Source organism: Vitis riparia, chromosome 12, assembly GCF_004353265.1.
Source record: "Vitis riparia cultivar Riparia Gloire de Montpellier isolate 1030 chromosome 12, EGFV_Vit.rip_1.0, whole genome shotgun sequence".
In the NCBI taxonomy this organism is placed as follows: Eukaryota; Viridiplantae; Streptophyta; class Magnoliopsida; order Vitales; family Vitaceae; genus Vitis; species Vitis riparia.
The window spans coordinates 21,042,339-21,064,188 of NC_048442.1; the positions used below are offsets into that span (position 1 = coordinate 21,042,339).

Consider the following 21,850-nt stretch of genomic DNA (forward strand, 5'->3'; position numbering starts at 1 on the left):
TATCATCGTGTTTGGGAAGGCTAACATTTGTCACTTGAGTAGTTTGCTCCTTTCATCTTCAGGAGCATTCAAGCAAATGGTTTTTGCTTCGAAGTTGTAACCTATGACTTGATATGATGGTCAATTTGCTTGTAAAACTGCATTTTACAGGTATGCCAAGATCTTGCTCTGCATGAACTGAACTGAATCACACTTGGGTGTCGTTATTTAAATGCAGTTTTGGAAACCAATAGCTTCCGTTTATAGAAGGTATTGCTAGAATAGAAGCATCTAACTGCAAGCGGGTTAACTCCTGTTCATTTGTTCATGGGTTGCTGTGGTTGAAGTTGCTTGGGGTGCTTAGCTGTATGATTTTGATTTTAAGTACATCGATCTATTGGTTTCTGGTTTATGTGATTTAATGAGCTTGTAGGCCTAAAATTAGTTGACATGTCTGATTTAAGGAATGGAGCCTGTTTACAAAGGAAAGCACTTGCCAAAATTGCATATTGAGCATTATTTTTCAGGAAGCTATGGTACACTACGCGACTCAGGTAGATTAGTCACTTGTGGTATGCTAGATCACTATGAAATGAAACTCTTTGCAAACCCTGTCTTTGGTTTTCACTTCAGATGCTTGGTTGGAACTGCCCTATCAGGTTGTTTCTGAAATAGGTCATAGACTTGGAGAAACGAAATTTAGAACCAAAAAAAGGGAAGGAAATGGGATGATTATGATTTTGTACTGTTTAATAGAGCTATTAACAATATAACGGGAATTATATCATTGCTATCAGTATGGTAATGTACATAGCGATTGTCGTGTAAACATTCCTTTCATAAGCCAACTGCTCAAGGGCAGCTATGCAAATCCTTTTTGGCCATTTAGCTTTATCTAGAGCCTTACCTTCTCTTATTCAAATATTATGAATCTTCTTAGTCAAATAGAGCTTGGCTTATGCTCACCTCCCTATGCTTTGTCCCAAGTTTTCCTTCATATCATAACTCAAGTAATGATCCTGAGCAAGGAGAAGACACCTTCATCTTGAAAACTAAAGGAAATGTCACAAATTTAGGTGAGCCTGAACAGTGATAGCGCTGCTGATGATATTTTCATGATAGGATGGCTCGATTGAAATAAGGTGTTCTAGGAGTAGATCACTGTGGATGATTTCTGTTCAAGAGCAACCTCACGAATTGCAAACGGCAGATGGGGCACTGACCATGGCTCTTCACCCATGGAACGATGCAATCCTCATGGAACATATGGTTGCACGGTGTGAGCATCACTTCCTCCTCAGGCTTGAAATCTTCTAAGCAAATGACACACGTCTCAGTATCTTGGTCTTTCTCCTTTTCCTTCTCATGAATATCCTCCCCAACATTGTCACCGTTCCTCTTCAGCAGAGGCTTGTAGATTTCTTTCTTTAGCTTCTCCAAGGCTGCCCTCTGTTCTTCTCGAGTCAATCTGGGCTGCTCTTCATGTGCAGGCATCTGTATATGCCATTGGTCTGGAAATTCCAGGGTAGCCTGTAAACTGCACTTTGGACTGGTGGGATGAGGTTGTGGTGGGAAACTGAGAATTGCTCCATAATTGATGGTAGCAAATGAGCAAGAGATGGAAAAAGCTTTGCGATATGATGAGAAATGTATGAGACCATTAAAGTTAGAAAAGAAAAATGAAAAAAGAAAATATTTTAGGGATTAGCATTAGCTATATGAATATAACACTAAATATCAGAAAAACTAGAATCATAATTAACTTATAAGGTCCAGTTTTAATATTTTAAATTTTTTTATTGCTTCACTTTTTAATGGTTATTTTCTATGTTGATGCTGTTCATGGTTGATCACCAAATCTACTACTATAATTTTGAGCTCATGCAGAACCAGTCATTCAAGCATCTAAAACAACTCTATGTTTACCTCCTGAATGCCTGACTAGAGTGGATCATCTTAGGATTTTGATAAACAATGGAGAATCTGGAATTACCCTGTTAAGATGCGGGGCATGCTCTCTTCTAATGGCCTCCATGGATCCTGCGCAGCTCCACTGGCATCCTGGAAAACACACCAAAACAACTAACATTAAAATCTAATGATCTTTTATCACCGAATATCCACCTTGCAGATATGATGATATGTGATGGTATAACAGTGCTTTATAATTTTTAGCCAAACATGGAAATGGAAGCAAAAAAATATTCATTTATTCATACTAGATGGGCAAAAACTACTGCTCACCCAAGCTGCTGGGAAGGCAAGGTACCAGGGAAAGAATGCGCCGTAGTCCAGTCCAGTCAGCCAATTCCATGCACTATAGTTTGGTCCAGTCTGCCAATCCCAGGGGCTATAGTTTGGTCCAATATGCCAATTGCCTCCTGGTGCCAGCCCAGTCTGCCAATGTCCGATACCATCAGTGACTCCAGTCCGCCAATTACCCATTGTTGCCATTCCATTCTGCCAGTTCCCAACACCCCTGGCCACTTGAGTCTGCCGGTTCCAGGATGGTGCCGGTCCAGTATGCCAGTTTGCCCGTGGTGCTACTCCGGTCTGCCAATTCCCTGGTGGTGCCATCCCTGTCTGCCAATTCCACATTGGTTCTGCTCGAACCTGCCAATTCCTAGCACTACTGGTGGCTCCAGGCTGCCGATTCCTAGCATAATTGGTCACTCCTGTTTGCCAATTCCTCCATGGTAAAGCTCCGGTCTGCCAATTTCCGAGTGACCAGTGACCGTAGCTCATGATGGCTACTAATTATTGATCTCTAGAGATCAATATCTTGGCAGAAAACAACAATGGTGGCTATTTGGTTTTATGGCTTAAGTTCCTTTCCGTTTGGAGGTGGTGGCACTCACTCTTTGAATATATCTTTCTTCATCATGTTCATTTTTCTGTTGGATTTGAGGTTTCGTTCATGTTTTCCCAGTTTTGAATACGAAGTAAGCTGTCTCCCCAATCAAAAGACACCTTTGCTTGATAGCCATATTGATGGGGATAGGAGGAAAAGCTTCAACAGAAGTCAAGAAAGGAACCCAATTCTTCCAAACTACTTGTGTCTTTTCTTCTTAACCTCCATAAGGAGCATGGCGATAGATTTGAAATAGCCGTAGATGTCTAGTTCTCAATCACTATAAAATCAGAAAACTGCTATGAAAATATGTTAGGGTAAGAAAAATTGGTCTTGATCATGCATTTTCCAGAAAAATTTTGGAGGTAAGAATCTAGGAAATTGTCATCCCATGCATGAACAGTTTTCATGGAAATCTACTGGATAGAGAACTTTTAGCCTGGTAAAAAATTAGGCATCTTGACTTGTTTCAATTTGAAAAAGAAAAGAAAAATCCAAACACCCAGAGAGTCGATGCTTCCTTCAACTAAAAAAATTATGGACTATCATTTGAGAGACTACTTTGCAGGAAGAACATTGGAATCATTTCAGGTCTCCATGTTTTTCTCTTTAACTTGATTCATGCTTTACCAGTTTTTCAGGCTAAAAGTTGGAATTATCATATGTCCAAGCCATAGACAGCTTGAACTAAGCAAGAACAATGATAATAATGCAGTGAAAAATCAAATAGAACAAAGTCAAATTATTTATTGAAGCATGCCTTGTACTGTCCTCAACAATAAATCCACTCTCGCAGGTTCATGGCCATGAGGAAAATTGCAGTTCATGCCTTGTACTGTTTAGCCTTTCTGCAGTTCATGGCTATGAAAAGAGAATTACAGAAGAAAAAAGCTGGCCGTTGCAGCACTGGCAGGGTTGTTGCAGAACTGTTTCTCTGTTGACATGGTGGAGTAAGACATACATTCAAAGGTAACACAGCTTCAAATTTAAGTTCAAGTCCAGTTTGTTATTTTTCAGTGTCTATGTACATACCAATGCCTGTTTATAGGAGACTGTATATACATTTTGTTGGCAGCGTTTGCATATCAGTTTGTTTTTTTTTTTTTTTTTGCTAAGTATTTTTTTAATTTCAAGATTGATATAGATTTTACATAGGATTGATCCATCTTCAGCTAAAACAATTTTCAGGGATTGAATAAAGGGTTTTCCTTCCTATTTAAATCCAAAATCTTCATTCTAGGGCTAGGGAAAAACACTAGCAACCATCAAATACATCCATTGTATTCTTTCATTTGAAGTACAATTTTATTTGTTTTCCAAGAAAATCTAACTCATTTTGAAGTTCAAAACAATTTTTGAATAGGGTTTTTTTTTTTTTTTTAAAGCACCGATTCATTTAGTTTTTCCATTTTTTCTCTCTTTATGGTTATTGGGTTGAGGTAAAACTTATTTTCTTCTTGTATGGACTAAAAAGAGATCGAGATCAAGTTTGATATGACAAGTATGCTCCCAAAAAAGAAGATGGGTAGCTGAAGTGAAAATGTAGTAATAAAGAGGTTAGGGAAGAATGAGTGGACTGTGGATTTGAGCTAAATAAAACCTTTTACTCGGTTGTTATTGTTTGCTTGTAGGTTTGTGGCTCTAAAAATATATCTTCCCTCTCAAATAGTTCCCTGGGCTATCAGTTGGACCCAGCCCAATGAAACATTGGATGTATTCGAGTTTAATGCCCATACCTCACCACGAGTCCAATGTCTCTTTCTCTTGTTTCCGTTTATTCAAAATGATTATCATCTCTCTATCATTTAAAAAATTAAATGAGGTGGGCCGGGCCGGGCTGTGTATGAGAAATTCCCCCAGTTTAACTTTTTTTTTGAAAATTTTTAAAAAATTACGTTTAAAATTTTTAATTATATTAAAATAAATATATTTTATGAATAATTAAATTATTATATTTTATATAGCTTATTTTATTTAAAAAATATTTATTATTATTTATATATTAAAAACAGTAAAATAATAATTAAATTAAATTACTTTTAAAATTAATTTTATATATAATCGAAGTGGGGTGGGCTAGGACAAGACCCGAACTTATCCTAGGTTTTAAAAAAAAATCCCAAACTCATTCAAAATTTGTTTAGTTAAAATTAAAACCCGTCTAACAGGACGGGACGGGTACCCAAAAAAATCCGTCCCATTGTCATCCCTACTTATAACCGATGTGGAATGCATAGTCTAAGAAAAATTCTTGAGAAGACACACCATTGGTTTTGAACCTTGGACCTCAAATTTAAAACATGAAGTGTTTGCTACTCGTTGCTTACATTTTATCATTCAATAATGCAAACAAATTTCAAAATATATTCATTACAAATTATTTTTTTTTAATGTTTTTGTATTTAAATAATATAAGTAAAATAATAAAATATTTTTTAAAAAAATATGAAATTAGAATATATAAATTTGCATAGTTAAGTTTTCTTTCATTTTCAATATATTTATAGTTAAATATTATACATATTATATATTTATTATATCATCAATTCGATTGTTATTCAACTACTAATCCAACTAGTGAATTATGAACCTATAATTTTTCAAATTCAATGCCCGGTCATATTGGTAGGATTTACTATGTATATAAATGACTATTTTAATGATTGTAATTTCTTAATTGTTGTATACAAATATGATCAGCTACAGGTATCCTTTTTTGGGCATTCAGCTGTAACTAGCTAAGGCCCATATTATTCTCTTATTTAATTCCTAGATGACTGCTTTATCAAATCTCCTTAATTTCCACGCTATAACTATCTTTCCTTCCCAGCTTTTCTTTGTTCTTTGCGCAAACGATGATCTTGAAGCAAGAAGGAAAGCTTTTGCCGGATGGCCAACACGATGAATGGCAATAGCAGTACTGCCAATAATTTCTGTGGATGTCTTTCCCGTTTGATATCATGCATATTATGAGGTTTGCATTGCCTGACCGAAAAGCTTTATCCATGGTCCATATAGGAAATAATCTGACTTAGAAATAGATCACAGGCATGTTATTGTTCGAGGGTGCTGTGCTCTGTTTCATTCGGTCGCATATCGCAAACCGACATACTGGGCACTGGCCATGGTTCTTCACCCAGGGAACGATGCAATCCTCATGGAACATATGGTTGCATGGGGTGAGCAGCACCTGCTCTCTGGGCTCGAAATCTTCTAGGCAGATGGCACACTTCTTCAGGTCTTCATGCTCCTTTCTCTTCTCACTCACATGGTATGTGTCATTGTCTTGGTAAAACAAGCTCAATCTCCTGGAAATTATCTTTGGCATAGGATTGTAGATTTCCTTCTTTAGCTTTTGTAAGGCTACCTTTTGCTCATCTTGAGTCAATTTGGATTGCTCCTGATACGGAGAAGCCTGCCTTGTCCATGGCCCAGCAAAGGCTGTAGGCGGTTCTCGGGGCCTGCGGTTCAACTCTCTTGCAATTTCATCATCCAAGACTAGAATTTGAAGCGGTGGAGGTTGTCGTGGAAAACTGAAATCCATGTTTGTGGACAGACAAATCAGCTGGAGAATTAAAAAAAGAAAAAAAAAAAAAAAGGGAAAAAGAGAGGGCGATGAAGAAGAAGAAAAAGAAAGGTCTTCCATGGCTTTACCTTGCCAAGCTGAGGAGCAGTCTCTCCTCTAATGGGCTCCATGGATCATGTACTAAATAATTGGCATCCTGGAAAAATCACACCAAACCAACAAAGATTAAAATCTAATCACCTTCTATGATCAGCAATTATTAACCTTACAGGCTTGGTGTATACATACATAGCTAGCAATTCCAAATATATTCATTTGTGGTTACTAATTAACAGGTAAAAGAGAGGCTTACTGAAGTGGCTTCATGGGAAAGATACCAAGGAAGACGGGCACTATATTCTGGTCGAGTTTGCTGATTTCCCAGCATCCTCGTCAAATTGTTGGTGCTACGGCTCATGGCGTTTCCTTTCCTTTCTTCTGATCTCTGTAAGTCAACTCCTTGGCAATGAGGAACAATGGCAGCTTTGGGCTACTGAGTTTTATAGTTGGTATTCCTTTCTCTTTGAAGGAGATGAAATTCACCCATTGAATATATCTTTCTTCCGGTATTCTTTTTTGTTTTTATTGCTTTTTAAGTGTTCCTCCTGATGTCTTTATTCTTTATATAAAGTAAGATTCTACGCATTTATAGGATGCTCTTGCTTCGTGGGGGAGACAGAGAAGAAAAAGATTGAACATAAGTTAAGAAAAGAATCCAATTCTGGATTAATACTGTTTGCGTCACTTCGCATTTTCATTGATGGGCATCCAGATTGGAACTTGAAAGAAACCAATACCCTCCAAAAGGAATATAACTATAGGGTTATACCCCATCAGAAAAGTATAAAAATCTCTCTCTCTTATACTCCATCAGAAAAGTATAAAACATCTCTCTCTCTCTCTCTCTCTCTCTCTCTCTCTCTCTCTCTCTCTCTCTCTCTCTCTCTCTCTCTCTCTCTCGTTGTTTAACTTATTTTAAGTAGTTTATTTTACTCTTTTTTTTAAGAGAATTTTATTTTAATAGAAAAAAATATCAAACTTTGTCACTTTTAAAAGTTATTTTTTCTTCTTTTTCTTTTCAACCCTCTAACTTTATTATAATACTTAAATTCAACCTTTTACACACAATAATTTTAAATTCATTTTTTTTAAATTTGGATAACTCTTTTTTTTTAAAAAAAAAAAAAAAAAAGGAAAAAGTTTAATTACACTAATTTTGTGCAATTTGAATATAAATTTTAAAAATTGTAATTCAAGAAAAAACTAAAATAACTTAATTTGGTTTTGATTTTATCATTTTATGTCTTATTAACTCTCACGAAAATTTAGATCTATTTTCTTATAAATTATTAATTAAAAATCAAACCAATAACATAAAAATTATTTAATTTGAATAATAAATTAATCTAAAATAAATTCAACAAATTTTAAAAATGAAATCTAAATTCTTCCACTAGCAATCACTTTTTTTTTTTTGCTTATAATTCATCCAATTGGCAAACAAATTAAATTCATAAATTTATACACATTCCTCAATCAAAGAAGGAACTAAATAATACCCAAAAAAATATATTACAAATTTTTAAAATTCAAATTCTTACCTAAATTACTAAGGAATGTTGTATTTGGTGATAAGGAAAGTACTAGAAAAAGAGAAAAAAATGTTAAAGAAAATAATTTTCTTATATTTGATTTATTATGAAAAATATGAAGAAAAAAATATAATTTATTTTTTTTATATTTTTAAATTATCGCATTTTTATATAAAAGAGAAAAAAATTAAATGAAATAAGTTATAGAACCATATGAAAACAATTTATTTAACTTTCTATGTTATACTTATTTTTTTAAAAAATAAAAGAAAGAAAAATAATATTAAGAAAAGTGATTTTCTTATACTCAGTTTTATTATGAAACTAACTATGAAAGAAATCAAATATAAGATGCATTGGTTTATACACGTTATCTTGTGATTCCTATTTATTTATTTTGATGATGTCAATTATATCCATCCTAAAAGACCTTAAAATTAAGCAAGTTCATGTTCAAAAATTTATTACAAGAAAGAAAATAGAAAACTTAATGTTGGTTCATTGATAGGATGAAATAATTTTTGGTTCATTAATTAAGCTGAAGAACAAAATTAATTGAAGTGGAACTAATTTTTGTTATTTGTGCAATAGAATCATGGATCATTTGAACAATAATTGATAGAGAGGTGTTTGTAATGAGGTTTGAAATAGTTAAGTTGAAGAACATATATGATTAATTTGTGGCTCCACTATCTCTAAGTATCATTAAGGGAAGAACTAAGAGGAATATCTTCAAAATAAGTCAAGAGATCATTTTACCTCATTATACAATGGCAAGAACTTGATCTATTGTCCTTGTGTTATTGTCGATGATGATGTATGGTTTGATTGCTCAATTCCCAAACTAGACGTCATCGATTGCTCAGATGACGTCACAAAACCATGGGGCTAAGAACTAGAAGCCTCAAAAGAATTATTATTAGTAGTTTGTAGCATTTATTAATAGGGTGATTCTCCTTTCTCTAGTGATTGCAACAAATATTTGGATGATTTTTTTTGTTTGCCTTTGTGATTAGGTGTTTGCCCATGTCTAGGTTTGCTTTAAATTGAAAAATTAAAACCCAATTTCATATTTTGACTGTTGTACGCTTGCCTTTAGACATGGCTTGTGTAGACCCTTCATTTGATTAGATATTGTTGAGATGACGAGTAGTCGTTGTCTTTGTTTTTATAATAACAATGAATATATTTTATTTGCAATTGAAAGTTGCTCTTGTAACAAAAATTGATTCCAAATGGAAAAATACCCATCATTGAGTCCTTAGAAAAATTACATTGCACAATCTTACTGCAGTAGCTCTGTTATTGCCTTGTAGCTCCATAAGAACAATTTGGAATATTTATATATAGTACTAATTCATCTCATAAAAATCTTTAAACAAGTATAATAAGCAGTCACAAAAAAGTCTTTTTGTCTACAATCTAAAATTTGCCTTTTTTGCCTCATAAATCTTTGTGCTACTTGGTTGAGAAAAATGTTCTTTAAGATTCTTCCAAATGTTTTGGGTTGTATTTGGATAAACAATACTTGCTACAAGTTCTTAAACTAGCAAATAAATGAACCATGAAGTAACCGTGTCATTTGCCCAAACCCATTATTCAAAAGTTGGGAAAGTAGAATTTGGAACTAAAATTAATCATTCCATCTGTGAAACCCAATTTGTTCTTTACCCCCAAGGCCATAAGCATTGATTTGTATCATGCATTATAATTGTCTACATTAAGAGTAGGTAATATAAGAACAGTTGTTGTATTATCAGAGTGGTGCAATGTGTTTGGATTTGAGAAGGAATCTGCAATAAAAATAACATTCTTTTAATTTTATGAAGAATTGGAGGGCTAAGCCAAGAAAAAAACTATAGATTAGAGCCTTCGCTTTGATACCATAAAAAAAGGCATCGAAAAGAAAAGATTTCCTCTCTTACTATAAAAAGTTCATTTGTATACCATTCACTACAAATTAGATCATTGACCAATTCGACATTGCTCCGCAAATCTTTCCTTTCCTTTATTGCATAATAGCTTACTAAGAAGTTCAATATAAAATGGATAAGAAGTGCACAAAACTAGAATATTGAAAGATAAAGATGAATGATAATAAACATAAATGGAATTTGTTGTTGCAATGACCCACTTTAACTGTGTAGATATTGTCCCCTTTAAGGCCAATGGACCCTTATAGTTTTAAAACGCATCTACATAATTAAGAAAAACTCATACACATATTATGCCAAAAATATTTTCCCATATCCAATATGGGATATCACAATCATCTCTCATGCAGATGTAACATCCTTATTGTGTCTCATAAGATTGCAGGATCAAGTAGGCAAACACTCCTTACATGCAGGGCCAAACAAACTCCCACATTAGGCTTAGGGATCTATTCTGATACATTCATAATGACTTATTCCCAATCATATAGATATTGTTTGCTTTCAGCCAAATATACCCTCACATCTTTAAAACATGTTTACATGGATAAAAGGAACTCATATATATATATATTGCGCTAAAAACTTTTTTCGCTATTTGATGTGAGATATTTTAATCATTCTCATTCAGACATAATGTTCTCATTGTGTTTCACGTTATTGTGGGGTCAAACAAACAACCACCACTTGCGGGGCCAAACAAATTCTCACACTGGGGTCAAGGATTGACTTTGCTATCATTTGTAATGACTTGCTATCAACCATGTAGATGTTGTTTGCTCTTGATCCAATGGACCCTCAAGACTTTAAAACATATTTAAGTAATTATGCCTCTACAAAGATACAACATCCTTGCTATTTCCCACATAATTAAGAGGTCAAATAGACACATTCTTTATAAGGCCAAACAAACTCTCACACCAAGACCAAGGATTCTCTCTAAGTCAAAGAGACCCTAACAATTTTAAAACACGTTTACATGGTTAAAAAAGGACCATACATATATTGCACTAAGAACTTTTTTCCCTATAGGATATGGGATATTACAATTTTTATAAAATGCCATTTCAAAAAAGGGCTACAAGAATCATGACTTTGGTCTGATGAATTTTCTCTCAATCCAATCATTATTTTTTCTTACATATTCTTAAGTACAAAATAAGCTATTCGCCTTTTATGTCGCATGACTAAGTGGACTCTCCTCCCAATTTGGGTAGCCCTTAACTTTTGGCCTAATATTGCTCTCAACTGTCATCACCCATGATCAAAATGGGTCCAAACAATTATCCCTCAGATTTCTTTTCCATTCCATATCGTATAATGGGTTTGAGTTGCCAAATTCAAAAGCTTTATTCATGATCTCTATGATGGAAATGATCTCTCCTGCAAATAGACCACTGAGGTATTGTCGTTGAAGGGTAATGCATCCTCTTTCCTTTTGTAAGTGTATTTTGTGTATTAGTAATTCCGGGTCAAAATTCACATTATGTCTCTTAGCTCATACTCCTAAAATCCTCCCTTGGACACTTACCTTTTCCAAGTTATTCATGTTTGAAGATGGCTAGAGGAGTGGTAAGTGCTTTTGAGATGTTAGATGATGGTGACCACTAATCAATCTTGTTTTTAAACTCTTATCGTTTTATCAAAATTTTGAGTGGTTGTTTAAGGAGTGCAAACATAACGTTTAAGTCATTTGAATCAATTTCTGATTAATCAAACTTAAAGGTAACAATCTCTATTGTACCTAGGTCATTTCTATTCTTGTCTAATCGATTCAACTTCGATCATATTTGCATTCTTTCATATTTTTTCAAATCATTCTCAACTGTAGGATAGGTTTCAAAACCCTAGTACTTAAGCTCTCTTTCTAGATGTGGTGAGGGTAGTTGTGAGGGTGAAAACCCTGGGTTTTGGAGCTTCAAGTTTCTCTTACCATATTGAGGAGTGTTTGTCTTGTGAGAAAAATTTTGGGTTTGAATTGAAAATCAGTTTTTAAGTAACAAATCTTTGTTCAAATGGGTTAATTCATTATGTTCTTCATCCTTGCTCTCATGTTCAACTTATTGGGGTAAAACCCAAGATTCTTCTTGTGTGGACTCAAGAAGAAGTCGAGATCAAAGCTTGGAGTAGACTCCAAGTGTTTTCCTAAAGAAGAAAGGGGGTAGCTGAGGCTTGAAGGTTCTTGGCAAGTGGTTCGGGAGATGATGAAAGACATGTACTAGGTAAAACCTTGTACTTAGCTAATTTTTCTTCATAGTGGATTATTTGATTGCTTAAGACCTGTTGTTGTTTGTTTTTTTTTTTTTTAATCTCTTTTGAGGTTCTCCACGTTAAAAATTGGTGTCATTATTTTTCTTTTCTATCTTGTCTTTTGATTAGTCTTTTATGAGCTTATGGTATTTTTAATTACATTACGTTGATTGAATTAATTGAAGCATGAGCTGAAATTTGGCTATCGGATCTTTGAAAGAATAAGATATATTTTAGTTTTTGTTGATTGATGTCAAGGGGCATGTGAAATAGAATTTTTATGATGCAATGTCTTATATATCATGTTTAAAGAGTGTTGTCTCATTTGCATATGACTTGCATTGAATAACTTGTTTGGGAGAGTGTTGGTGCATCCATTGTTGCTTGTAATTTGCACATTTGTTCGTTAGATTGAAAAAGAAAATCAATTTATAAAGGAAAATCAGGGGAATTGTGACTATTTGTGAGATATCATCTCTAATTGTTTTAAAAAACCCCTATTCACACCACCCCACCACCCCTATAGCTGTTTCACCTTCCATCACCTATTGCAAACCGGCAAACCGGCAGACTGGGCACTGATCATGGCTCTTCACCCAGGGAATAATGCATTCCTCATGGAACATGTGGTTGCATGGGGTGACAACCACCTCCTCTATCTCGAAATCTTCCAAGCAAATGGCACACCTCTCACGACCTTCATCCTGCTCATTGATATAATTTTTGGGATTTTCTCTGTAGTACAATCTCATTACAATCCTCTTTGGCTTAGGAATATAAAATTCTTTCCTTAGCTTCTTGAAGGCCTTGTTCTGCTCATCGTGAGTAAATCTGGACTGCTCTTGATATGTAGGAACCTGTCTAGTTCTTTGGCCAGCAAGGCTTGGATAGGATTCTGAGACAAGCTGTCTCGACCTGAGGCTCAACCCTCTCGCAATATCATCATCTAATACAAGAATTTGATGTGGTGTACGAGGTTGTGCTGGTAAACTGAAATCCAAATATGTAGCAGATCAAGAATCACAAAAAGATAAAAAGAAAAAAAAAAAAAAAAACTTTGTACGTAATGTGATGAGATGAACAGACAGAAAGTCGCAATAATAAAGAAATTATGGTGGTATAACTACTTGATGTATTCATCATCAATCACCAAGGCCATGACCGGGTACTATTGATATGGTGCTACATAAGGTTGTAGAGCATGTGACCGAAAACCAAGTCGGGTGTGGAATGAAAATCACAAGAAGCTTCCTGTCATCTAATGCCTGCTAAAGATTTGATCATCTTAGGATTTTAAGAAATTATTTCCCATCAAAATGGCCCTATGGATTGAAGGAAAATCTGTAATACATTACCTTGTTAAGCGGAGGTTGTTTAATCTGATGGCCTCGTCTATTGCCCTCAGTGTATCCTGTTTTCAATACTCTTTTATCAGAAAATATTCACATTACAGGGATGATATATGATGATGGTTGTTGTTTGCTGTACTTAGTTTCCATGGAAGCAGTTCTGAGAAATTTCCATCAGATAGGTAAAAGAGTCGACACTTACAAAAGAAGCAGGATAAAGGTCTTGTTCAGTAGAATTGGAGTTTCCCAGCATCCTCCTAGTAGTGCGGTTCATGGCTTCTCCTTTCTCCTAAGTATTCTGAAAGTCGATTCGTTTGCAATGAGAAACTATGGTGGCTCTGGGTATTGTGTTTGATATGTATATATAGTTTAATATTCCCTTCTGTTTGTAAGTGTTGAAATTCACTCTGAACAATTTCTTTCTTCATGTCCCATTTTTATTGCTCTGTGGTGTTCATTGATCTTTATATAAAGTATGGTTCTATTCCCATTTAGAAGATGCCCTTGCTGAGTGGCTGAGGCTTATAAGAAAAAGATTGAATGGAAGTCAAGAAAGGAATCCAGTTCTTCCACTCTGCTTTGTCTTTTTTAATGGTTAATGGCAACATGGAAGTAGCAATACCTTCACATTGAAAACTGCGATAAAGTTATGTTGTTATGAATTACAAAGTTTGATAAGATTCGTCAAATAGAACAAATACACGTTTTTCATATGTTTGGGTTGAATATAATTACGTTTGAATTATATTCGTATTGATTCATATAATTTGACTCATTTGAAATTAGATTTTGAATAAGTAAATCAATTGAGTTGTAAATATGTGAAGTTATGAAACTAGTGATATCGACTCAAACAAAACCAAACTCGAATCTAATTAATAAATAGTATCTAAATATTAAATGGATTAAATAAGTTATATGATGTGCTACCTTTTTAATAATTAGATCGTACTTAGATTTATGTTTTTTGTTTGTATTGACATATTTGAACACGACGCAAACGTGAGCGCCAACACGAATTTCCGTCCTTACATGTCATGATTCTTCCAAGGAACATGTGTGTAATATTTTCTATAAATTGAAAAATAACTCAAAATATATGCCACTTTCTTTTATCAATGGCAGTGAATATCTTCTGATTTGATCCTTTTTTTTTTTTTCTTTTTTTTTGTGAGACATGTACAATGTTTTGCAGTGTTCTCAATTGGGCCATGCTTAGGCTGTAAGATTTTGTGGGGCAGGGAAAAAAATAAAATTCTTCATTGAACTCTTATTTTTCAATTATGTCTTTTTGATAACCCATTTTTGAGTGCCCTGAAAAATAAGGGACTAAAGGATTTCATTTCCATTCAATTTTCAAGTTCCTCCAGCTCGATTGGAAGAGCACAATTAGCTAAGGTTTCTGAACTACTGAAAACAAAAACCATCATCCAGAATCCAGATGAAGATGAAAACAAAGTAATTATGTGTATGAGACAAGCTAAAAATCACCAGGTATTTCATTCCCCAGTGAACACAGATTCATAAAGCAAGAAAACAATTCATCTTGCACCCACAGGAAAGGCAAGCTGTTCACTTGATCCACGATCATTTGTAAGTTCTGCAAGCAACTTCTCCAGAAGTTTGAGGGACACTGGGATCCTTCTTCCTGTCGTCAGGCCTTCCTCATGAACTGAGAAGAAGGGTGTACCTGCCCATCGGTCCACATTCCAAAAGTTACAAACGGTAAGAATTAGCAAAAATAATAAATAAATAAACACTTGAGCCAGTAAACTCAAGAGCAGAAAAAATGTTTGATTCGGGTTTAGATACCTAGTGCTCAAAATTTCTTTATTTCAAGCCATTGATAAAACTTCTCAGCAAAAGATTATTTGCTCATAGTTGCAGACAAGCAGAAGTTCCAGAATATGGAGCCCATGGACATGAAAGCTACACGGGCTTGAAGCGGAACCACCCTGTAGACGTGTTGTATAGAATTGACAAAAAAGATGTTACTCTAAGGGTTTCCAATTAACTGCACTACTCATCTGTTAAAAAGAGGTAAAATAAAAATAAAAAATAAAAAATAAATATTTCAGAGAGAGAGAGAGAAGTAACTTCATGACACCAAAAAAAGGTTTTCTCAAATGATCCAAAACAAACACATGCAAGCAACAATTCCTTTCCAGAAGTTGCAATAAAGATGGAGGTTTGAAGATCATGGTTTTTAATTATATTTTATTAAGAGCTCTCATCATTCCAATGTTGAACCATGATTTGATGTTGAAGGAATTGTCTCTAAGAATGCACGAGAGAAGATTTGTGTGCCTTTGTGGTCCAGCATTCAAGGGGATAATACCTTTATTTTGAACACATGATGATGCTCTTACTGAAAATCTCTGTTGCAAGCCTTCATGAGGTTGTTCTTATTCATAATTTTCTTCCCATGATCTCCATTCTGTTTAAATTTGTCTCTAATACATTCACTAAGGACTAAGGATGTTTCACCATGAGCAAGTTCATCACTTAAACGTCAATTTCTACAATCTACTAAAAAAAATATAGATATATATATATATTAATAGAAATACAAAATGAATCCCCATGCTCCTAAAGAAGTGGCAAAAAAGAGTTTTCATACATATGAAAAGAAACCTTTCACAAAACCTTAATCAAATAGATGAACTGACATTCATATGGAGCACAAAAAGCTAACAAAATGTCTCCGTGAAATTGTCCAAGCAATCTCACCTTCATGCTTAGGTTTAGTCTATCTATATTCATGCAAATAATAAAGGGTCTAGATTGCTTGAGGAAGGGCATCTAACCATGTGATGAAAACTTAACTCCCTTCAGTGTTTCAGCCTCTCACCAAGTTTAATTACACAACACAAATACGTTGGTATTAGCATGGTGTGTAAGTTTTAAATTTAATTTCAATGCTAACATCAATCACTTGCAAAAATGGGACTTATTAGTGAAATAACGTATATGCAAACCTATTCATAGGTTTTACCATGTTTATTGGAGGTTCTTAACCATAAGAGGCCAACAATGTGAGATGTGAGGTGTGAGGTATCAAGAGTTTGAGAGGAGAGCGGAGCGAACTGAAAAATGAGAGGGAATTGAAGATAGTAATACAAGAGAATTCTAGGAGAGTGGGAATTTCTTCATTCTTTTGTTTGGTTAAAAATCAAGCCCTTTTATGGTGCTTAAAAATAGTAACTTCTACATTAATCATTTCATGATGATATGGAATTCTCTAGAGATGGGACATGTCATGAAGAAACAACAGTTCTCCCTCCCTCTCATTTTAGCCAAAAGGTTATCAAGGCTTTAACTCCAACAATCAAATCAAGACTCGTCAACCAATCCTAAAGTATTTAGCGATGGGAAGGCCAATTCTACCACCCAAAAGCACCAAGTCCATTTCAAAAACCCCTAACTCTACTCATGACTCAAACAAGCATACTAGCATAAAAGCTTGTGTCAATGGTAGCACCTTTGAGAGAGTATAGGATATCATCAAACCACAACCATTTTGAAGCAAACAATTTTTTTTCTATAAAAGGAGTGAAACAATTATCCCTCTGAGGAACATACAATGTCACCTTAACAAGGTGTAGAATAGGAGAGCCCCCTCAACATCCACTAAGGGTGGGCATCCATGTTCTATGGACACCTACATCACTGAGAGTAGTATGAGATAAATATTTGTGTCCAAATGATGTAGCACTGTGGCATAAGGAGAGATGCAAGGAGAGCATGGACCAATGCACACATCAAAGATGTAAGGTGCATCAGGTATTATGTAAATTAAGTTGTCTTAGATATATGATACCGATTCTCAAAACATATGACACTTCATAATTTGTTGTATCACACTCACATGTTACAAATGTAGCATGCAATCATTAGCCCGCATGGACTTTGCCAAATAAGATATCAAAGACACCTTCCTACACCATCCATGGACCATAGAGAAATAGAGAGGAGAATAAATACCTAGGACTTGAACTAAATAGCTCTAGTTAACCAAAACTTTGATACCATGTTAAACTAACGATTTGACCAAGAAGCTTAAGCTATTAGGTAATGACCCAACAATGCATATCAAGCAAACTTAGAATAACATCTTTAACACCCCACCTCACAAGTGCACTTCTATTTTAGGCTTACACATGGGCTCAATATATGGAGAAAATAAATATCAGTGAGATTCGCATTCATAATCTCTCATAAATCAAGAATTTAATGCCATGTTAAGCTACAAAGGCTCATAGGGCAAGTCAATTGATAGCTTACCATGGTATCAACACTTTTGCTTATGGGAGATCATGAGTTTGAACCACATTGATGCTTATTTACCTCATTTTTTTGACTCCATATGCAAACTCGGAGAAGGCTTTCTATGAAGTGAAGTGTTAGAGTTTTAGCCTAAGTCAACTTGATATATATTGTTGGTTCATTACCTAATAACCTAAAATTTAGTGTCAAATTGGTAGCTTTTCACATACAATATTATAAATGTTGTTTCCTTGTTCTCATCACCAACAATCTGCTCAAGATTGCTCAAAGTTGGCAAGGTGGCAACTAAATACAATGGTTGTGGTCATTCCAAACTCAAAGAGTTGTGCTAATTGTAAGACTTACCCTAAAACCATATAGCACAAACTGAGGACTTCCATATTGGGCAATGTGGATAGTATGATTACTTTCCTTTTCACTTATTAAAAAAAAAAAAAAATGATTACTTTCTTTTTCCTCGTAAAATTTATCCCAAACCATTTCAAAGTAAACTTGAGGGATAGATCCGTAGTTTCATCATTTTTGAAGGCACCAAGTAAGTTTAGCATTATAATTTGTTAATGATTCATTTGGATTTCAAAAATTGTAAGGGGACATACAAAAAAGGTAAAAAAGGAAAATAAAGAAAAAGATAAGAAAATAAAATTACTCTATTTTACTCTTTTTCTAAATAGATGATAACGAACAATTTGAAAATGTTTTAGTTTTCAAATAATTTTCATCATATTTTACTATCCTTCGTATTTGTCATTACAAAACAAATAAGAGAATTTCAAATTTCCATCTATTTTTTAACACTTTTAATGGTACTTTTTGATTTTCAAATAGATCCTTAATACTTCAATTTACAATGGAAAAATTGAGAAAATTTACCAAAAGTTCAATGCACTGACAGGGATCCAGAACTTATATCCTGCACAGGAATCAGAATTAGAATGTCAAAACTCCATAAAAAATCAACCAAATCTAAATCCTGCACAGGAATCAAAATTAGAAAACTAAAACTACATGAAATATCAATCCATATTGTCAAGCTAAACAGATTTCTAAAAAGAGGTTTTTACCAGTAATTAGTGTGGGAATGGCATCTTTCTGGTACTTATTTGGAAGCTCTGAGAGCTTCCCTTGCCATATATTGTTCCATGCAAAAACAATAGCAATAACAGATGGACCGAGCACAATTTGGTTTAATAAGACCTGAAAGGAAGTGAATTTTAAGGTATTGTTTAAAGAATCTGGATTTTCCTTTTCAGGATTGTCATTGTGAAAGAAAAAATAAATTGACATGAAAATAAAAAGAAAAAATTACCTTCAGCAACAGGTTCTCTACAGTTTGCTTTGGCAAAGCACGATCAAGATACTGATACCATGCATAAGAACCAGGGCCATAAAGAAGAAACCCATAAGAAGCCATCCGGAGGGCTCGGAGCCAATCATGGTTTGAACAGAGCATCCACATGATATCCTGAGAGAAGCATTTTGGTCAGAGAAGAAACCCATATTTAGATAAAAAGAAAACGTTGCAAAAAAGAATCTTGAGAATGACATGAATGCATTGAGAAGGTTGTCGCAAGCTATCAATTCCCTGTCTTACCATCAAAAAGACAACACAACAAAATTACTGGACATAATAAAAGTAAAAAATGTTAACAAAATAGGAAAGAAAAAGTACAAACTGAGATTTGCATCCAACAAATTCAACTGCACAATAGCAAGAAATACAAAACTCAAACGCCATTACCTAGTGTGGCCCATTCCTGAGTTATTGCACCAAGGGGCCCTTCCCCAATCTCAGAGCTCAAGTCTGCATATGCACTCTTGACAACCCAAGATTTTGAACACTGAATCAGTCAGAGGTCCTTTCTTTTACTACTGAAGAAAGACAGAACTTATATATGTTTGTATCACATAGTTCTAACAATTCCAGCAACCAGAAAGCACGTCAAGGTGCCCAGTTGGTTAGGGCAAATGTCAGGATGTGTGGTAGAGGCACACAGTCCTGGGTTCAATTTTTTATGCTGGTAGAATGTACCAGATTACCCAGTGCTGGTTGTGGCAGACACAATCAGCGCATCCTGAGGTTTATGTCCCCAGGGAGAGTTCAAAGGGCTCACCCCAAGGTTTGGGGTTGAATGCACCCCAAGGTTTGGTCCCCATGGAGAGTCCAAAAGCTGAAAAAAAAAGGCAGCAGCAATAGGATAAACCTGCAGTTTTCCTGATGTCCTGGTGCAATATATGAGAAGCTATTCACTCTCAGAATAATGGAATCAAAACCTTCCATGCCCCACCCTGGGTTTACATATTGTTACCTGAACCTGGGCTTACATATTGTTGATTTGATAGTCTGTGTCAAATGTTTGATATTTTCTGAGAAAAACATTAAAAAGGTACAACCAAGTTCCTGAGAGCCATTTCATAGTTCTCATAATCCTCTCATGTGTGAAAATTCTGCATACAAATGCAAATTACGGCCTTTCCAAATCAAACCAGGCAGCTAAACTGTAGAACCAAAAGGAATCCACCAACCAGACCTTGTCCCAGTCCTGGTGGTTTAGAAGCCGTCTATTATGGCCTTCACATCTAATTTGCAACTGAAACATTTCTAATTATCCAAGTTATCACTTTCATTGGCATTTGGTATAGTTGTTAGTAGCATAACCTACAAAACTAAATCTGTTCTCTTGATGAGAAAACTGGGGAAAATAAGGGGCATTTCGAATCTCATTTCTCTTATTAGGCACATTTAAGAGGATGCCTTTGATTCAATGAATGCAAAAAACTTAAGGTCAAAAACTTCAATTTCTAGACATTTCCTACATTTCCCGGCAACCAAAGAGAGCGAAGCTCTTCCTATTTGCTTGATGAGAAAACAAAAGAAAATAAGAGAGCTGCTGAATCTTACGAGTAATGATACAGTGATAGTGTTTGATTCACTAAAATTGAAAATTTTATGATTCAGAACAACAATCTCTCTCCCCTTTACTACATTCTCCCAGGAATCAAACATACCATAAAAAAATAATGAGGAAGAATTTCGGTACTAGCAGTGAAAATTTTCAGAACTTCAACTTCATAATATTTCCTAAATTTTCTCGCCAACCAAACAGACCACAAGCAGCAGGCACTACTAATGACATACCGACCTTGGAAAAACCAGAATCAGAATCAGAATCAGAAAGAGAATTTCTCTTTCTATAGCGTTCGCTAAGTTGAGCGATGGAGTCTCCGGCGAAAGCAAGAGAACCGGCGGTCAGGGCTTGTTTCAGAGGGAACCGGTAACCACCTCCGCTGGTGGTACGATCTACTGAATCAGAAGGTTTCGAACTTCTTCTTCTTCTCCCCTGCCGTTTTTGAGATTCAAATGGACGCCACCACAAGCCGCCGTGGCCTCCACCGGCGCCGCCCAAAAGTGAACCCATTTTCAGGCAAAAACCACACAAAATGGAACGTTTTCACAGACATTAAATAATCCAATCAGTATAGACACGTCATCATCTGGTTGACACTTTCTGATAAGTCCTAAAATTATGTGATTTCGAATTTAAAAAAAATCCAAAAACAAAAACTTAGAACTTATTCGGTAGGTATTTTTCAAAAAAGTAAAAAAAAAAAAAAAAAAAAACAAAAAAAAAAAAAAAAAAAAACAAAAGAAAAAAAGAAAAAAAAAAGTAGTGTTTAAGAACAGATTTTAAAAATTATTCTATGATTTTTGTATAACAAAAGTGAATGTTTTTAACTTTTTTTTAATATTATTAAATATATTTTAAAAATAATTCTTATGTTTATAGCTTTATTTTTAATCATTATATATATTTGTATAATTATTCATTAAAACAACTCTAAAAAACAATTGTTCTTCAATTTCAGATTGTTAAATGTATTTTTCAGTTTTTAGGTTCTAAAAAATAGAAAAATTGTTCTTAAAACCAATTGTCATACAAGGCCTTAAGTATTGTTTGACGAGTGTTTTGAAAATCATTTCATGTAAATCGATTTTTTTATAACAATTTTTAAAAATTATTCTTTATTATTTTGTAAAATAA

The 21,850-nt window shown here is 34.5% G+C and overlaps 4 protein-coding genes across 5 annotated transcripts; all 4 read right to left on the minus strand.

The window, feature by feature from the left end:
• Positions 1–731: 731 nt before the first annotated feature.
• LOC117927175 lies at positions 732–2,762 on the minus strand. Of its 2 annotated transcripts, none has more exons than XM_034846608.1 (3): positions 2,224–2,762; positions 1,973–2,040; positions 732–1,516 (listed from the first exon to the last, which is right to left on the minus strand). In XM_034846608.1, the coding sequence occupies exons 1-3, from the start codon at positions 2,722–2,724 to the stop codon at positions 1,138–1,140; spliced, it is 948 nt and encodes a 315-aa protein (XP_034702499.1). In that variant the 5' UTR covers positions 2,725–2,762; the 3' UTR covers positions 732–1,137. The 2 variants fall into 2 exon arrangements, with proteins under 2 accessions (XP_034702499.1, XP_034702498.1); XM_034846607.1 differs by having other exon boundaries at positions 732–1,555.
• A 2,708-nt stretch (positions 2,763–5,470) lies between these two features.
• On the minus strand, positions 5,471–6,923 carry LOC117927011 (E3 ubiquitin ligase BIG BROTHER-related-like). The gene is made up of 3 exons (XM_034846372.1): positions 6,709–6,923; positions 6,485–6,552; positions 5,471–6,363 (listed from the first exon to the last, which is right to left on the minus strand). The coding sequence occupies exons 1-3, from the start codon at positions 6,811–6,813 to the stop codon at positions 5,862–5,864; spliced, it is 675 nt and encodes a 224-aa protein (XP_034702263.1). The 5' UTR covers positions 6,814–6,923; the 3' UTR covers positions 5,471–5,861.
• A 5,699-nt stretch (positions 6,924–12,622) lies between these two features.
• LOC117927114 (putative RING-H2 finger protein ATL71) lies at positions 12,623–13,950 on the minus strand. The gene is made up of 3 exons (XM_034846522.1): positions 13,723–13,950; positions 13,527–13,582; positions 12,623–13,161 (listed from the first exon to the last, which is right to left on the minus strand). Exons 1-3 carry the CDS (start codon positions 13,792–13,794, stop codon positions 12,717–12,719), a joined length of 573 nt encoding a protein of 190 aa, XP_034702413.1. The 5' UTR covers positions 13,795–13,950; the 3' UTR covers positions 12,623–12,716.
• Positions 13,951–14,822: 872 nt separating this feature from the next.
• Positions 14,823–21,237, minus strand: LOC117925806 (protein Mpv17-like). Its single transcript, XM_034844890.1, has 6 exons — positions 20,951–21,237; positions 19,117–19,272; positions 18,872–19,004; positions 18,681–18,720; positions 15,333–15,475; positions 14,823–15,210 (listed from the first exon to the last, which is right to left on the minus strand). Exons 1-5 carry the CDS (start codon positions 21,224–21,226, stop codon positions 15,388–15,390), a joined length of 693 nt encoding a protein of 230 aa, XP_034700781.1. The 5' UTR covers positions 21,227–21,237; the 3' UTR covers positions 14,823–15,210; positions 15,333–15,387.
• Positions 21,238–21,850: the final 613 nt, after the last annotated feature.

Bases quoted from the DNA above. Each gene is read 5' to 3' on its own strand.
- LOC117927175 (XM_034846607.1), bottom strand. From the start codon at position 2,724: ATGAGCTACGGTCACTGGTCACTCGGAAATTGGCAGACCGGAGCTTTA. The intron at 2,041-2,223 runs GTGAGCAGTAGT...TGTGTTTTCCAG, and splicing joins TTGCCTTCCCAGCAGCTTGG to GATGCCAGTGGAGCTGCGCA. The intron at 1,556-1,972 runs GTAATTCCAGAT...AGCAATTCTCAG, and splicing joins ATGCCCCGCATCTTAACAGG to TTTCCCACCACAACCTCATC.
- LOC117927011 (XM_034846372.1), bottom strand. From the start codon at position 6,813: ATGAGCCGTAGCACCAACAATTTGACGAGGATGCTGGGAAATCAGCAA. The intron at 6,553-6,708 runs GTAAGCCTCTCT...TGATTTTTCCAG, and splicing joins TTTCCCATGAAGCCACTTCA to GATGCCAATTATTTAGTACA. The intron at 6,364-6,484 runs GTAAAGCCATGG...CATGGATTTCAG, and splicing joins CTGCTCCTCAGCTTGGCAAG to TTTTCCACGACAACCTCCAC.
- LOC117927114 (XM_034846522.1), bottom strand. From the start codon at position 13,794: ATGAACCGCACTACTAGGAGGATGCTGGGAAACTCCAATTCTACTGAA. The intron at 13,583-13,722 runs GTAAGTGTCGAC...TATTGAAAACAG, and splicing joins ACCTTTATCCTGCTTCTTTT to GATACACTGAGGGCAATAGA. The intron at 13,162-13,526 runs GTAATGTATTAC...TTTGGATTTCAG, and splicing joins AACAACCTCCGCTTAACAAG to TTTACCAGCACAACCTCGTA.
- LOC117925806 (XM_034844890.1), bottom strand. From the start codon at position 21,226: ATGGGTTCACTTTTGGGCGGCGCCGGTGGAGGCCACGGCGGCTTGTGG. The intron at 19,273-20,950 runs GTCGGTATGTCA...TGCTTCTCTCAG, and splicing joins CTGATTCTGGTTTTTCCAAG to GATATCATGTGGATGCTCTG. The intron at 15,476-18,680 runs GTAAATTTTCTC...ACACGTCTACAG, and splicing joins GTCAGTGCATTGAACTTTTG to GGTGGTTCCGCTTCAAGCCC.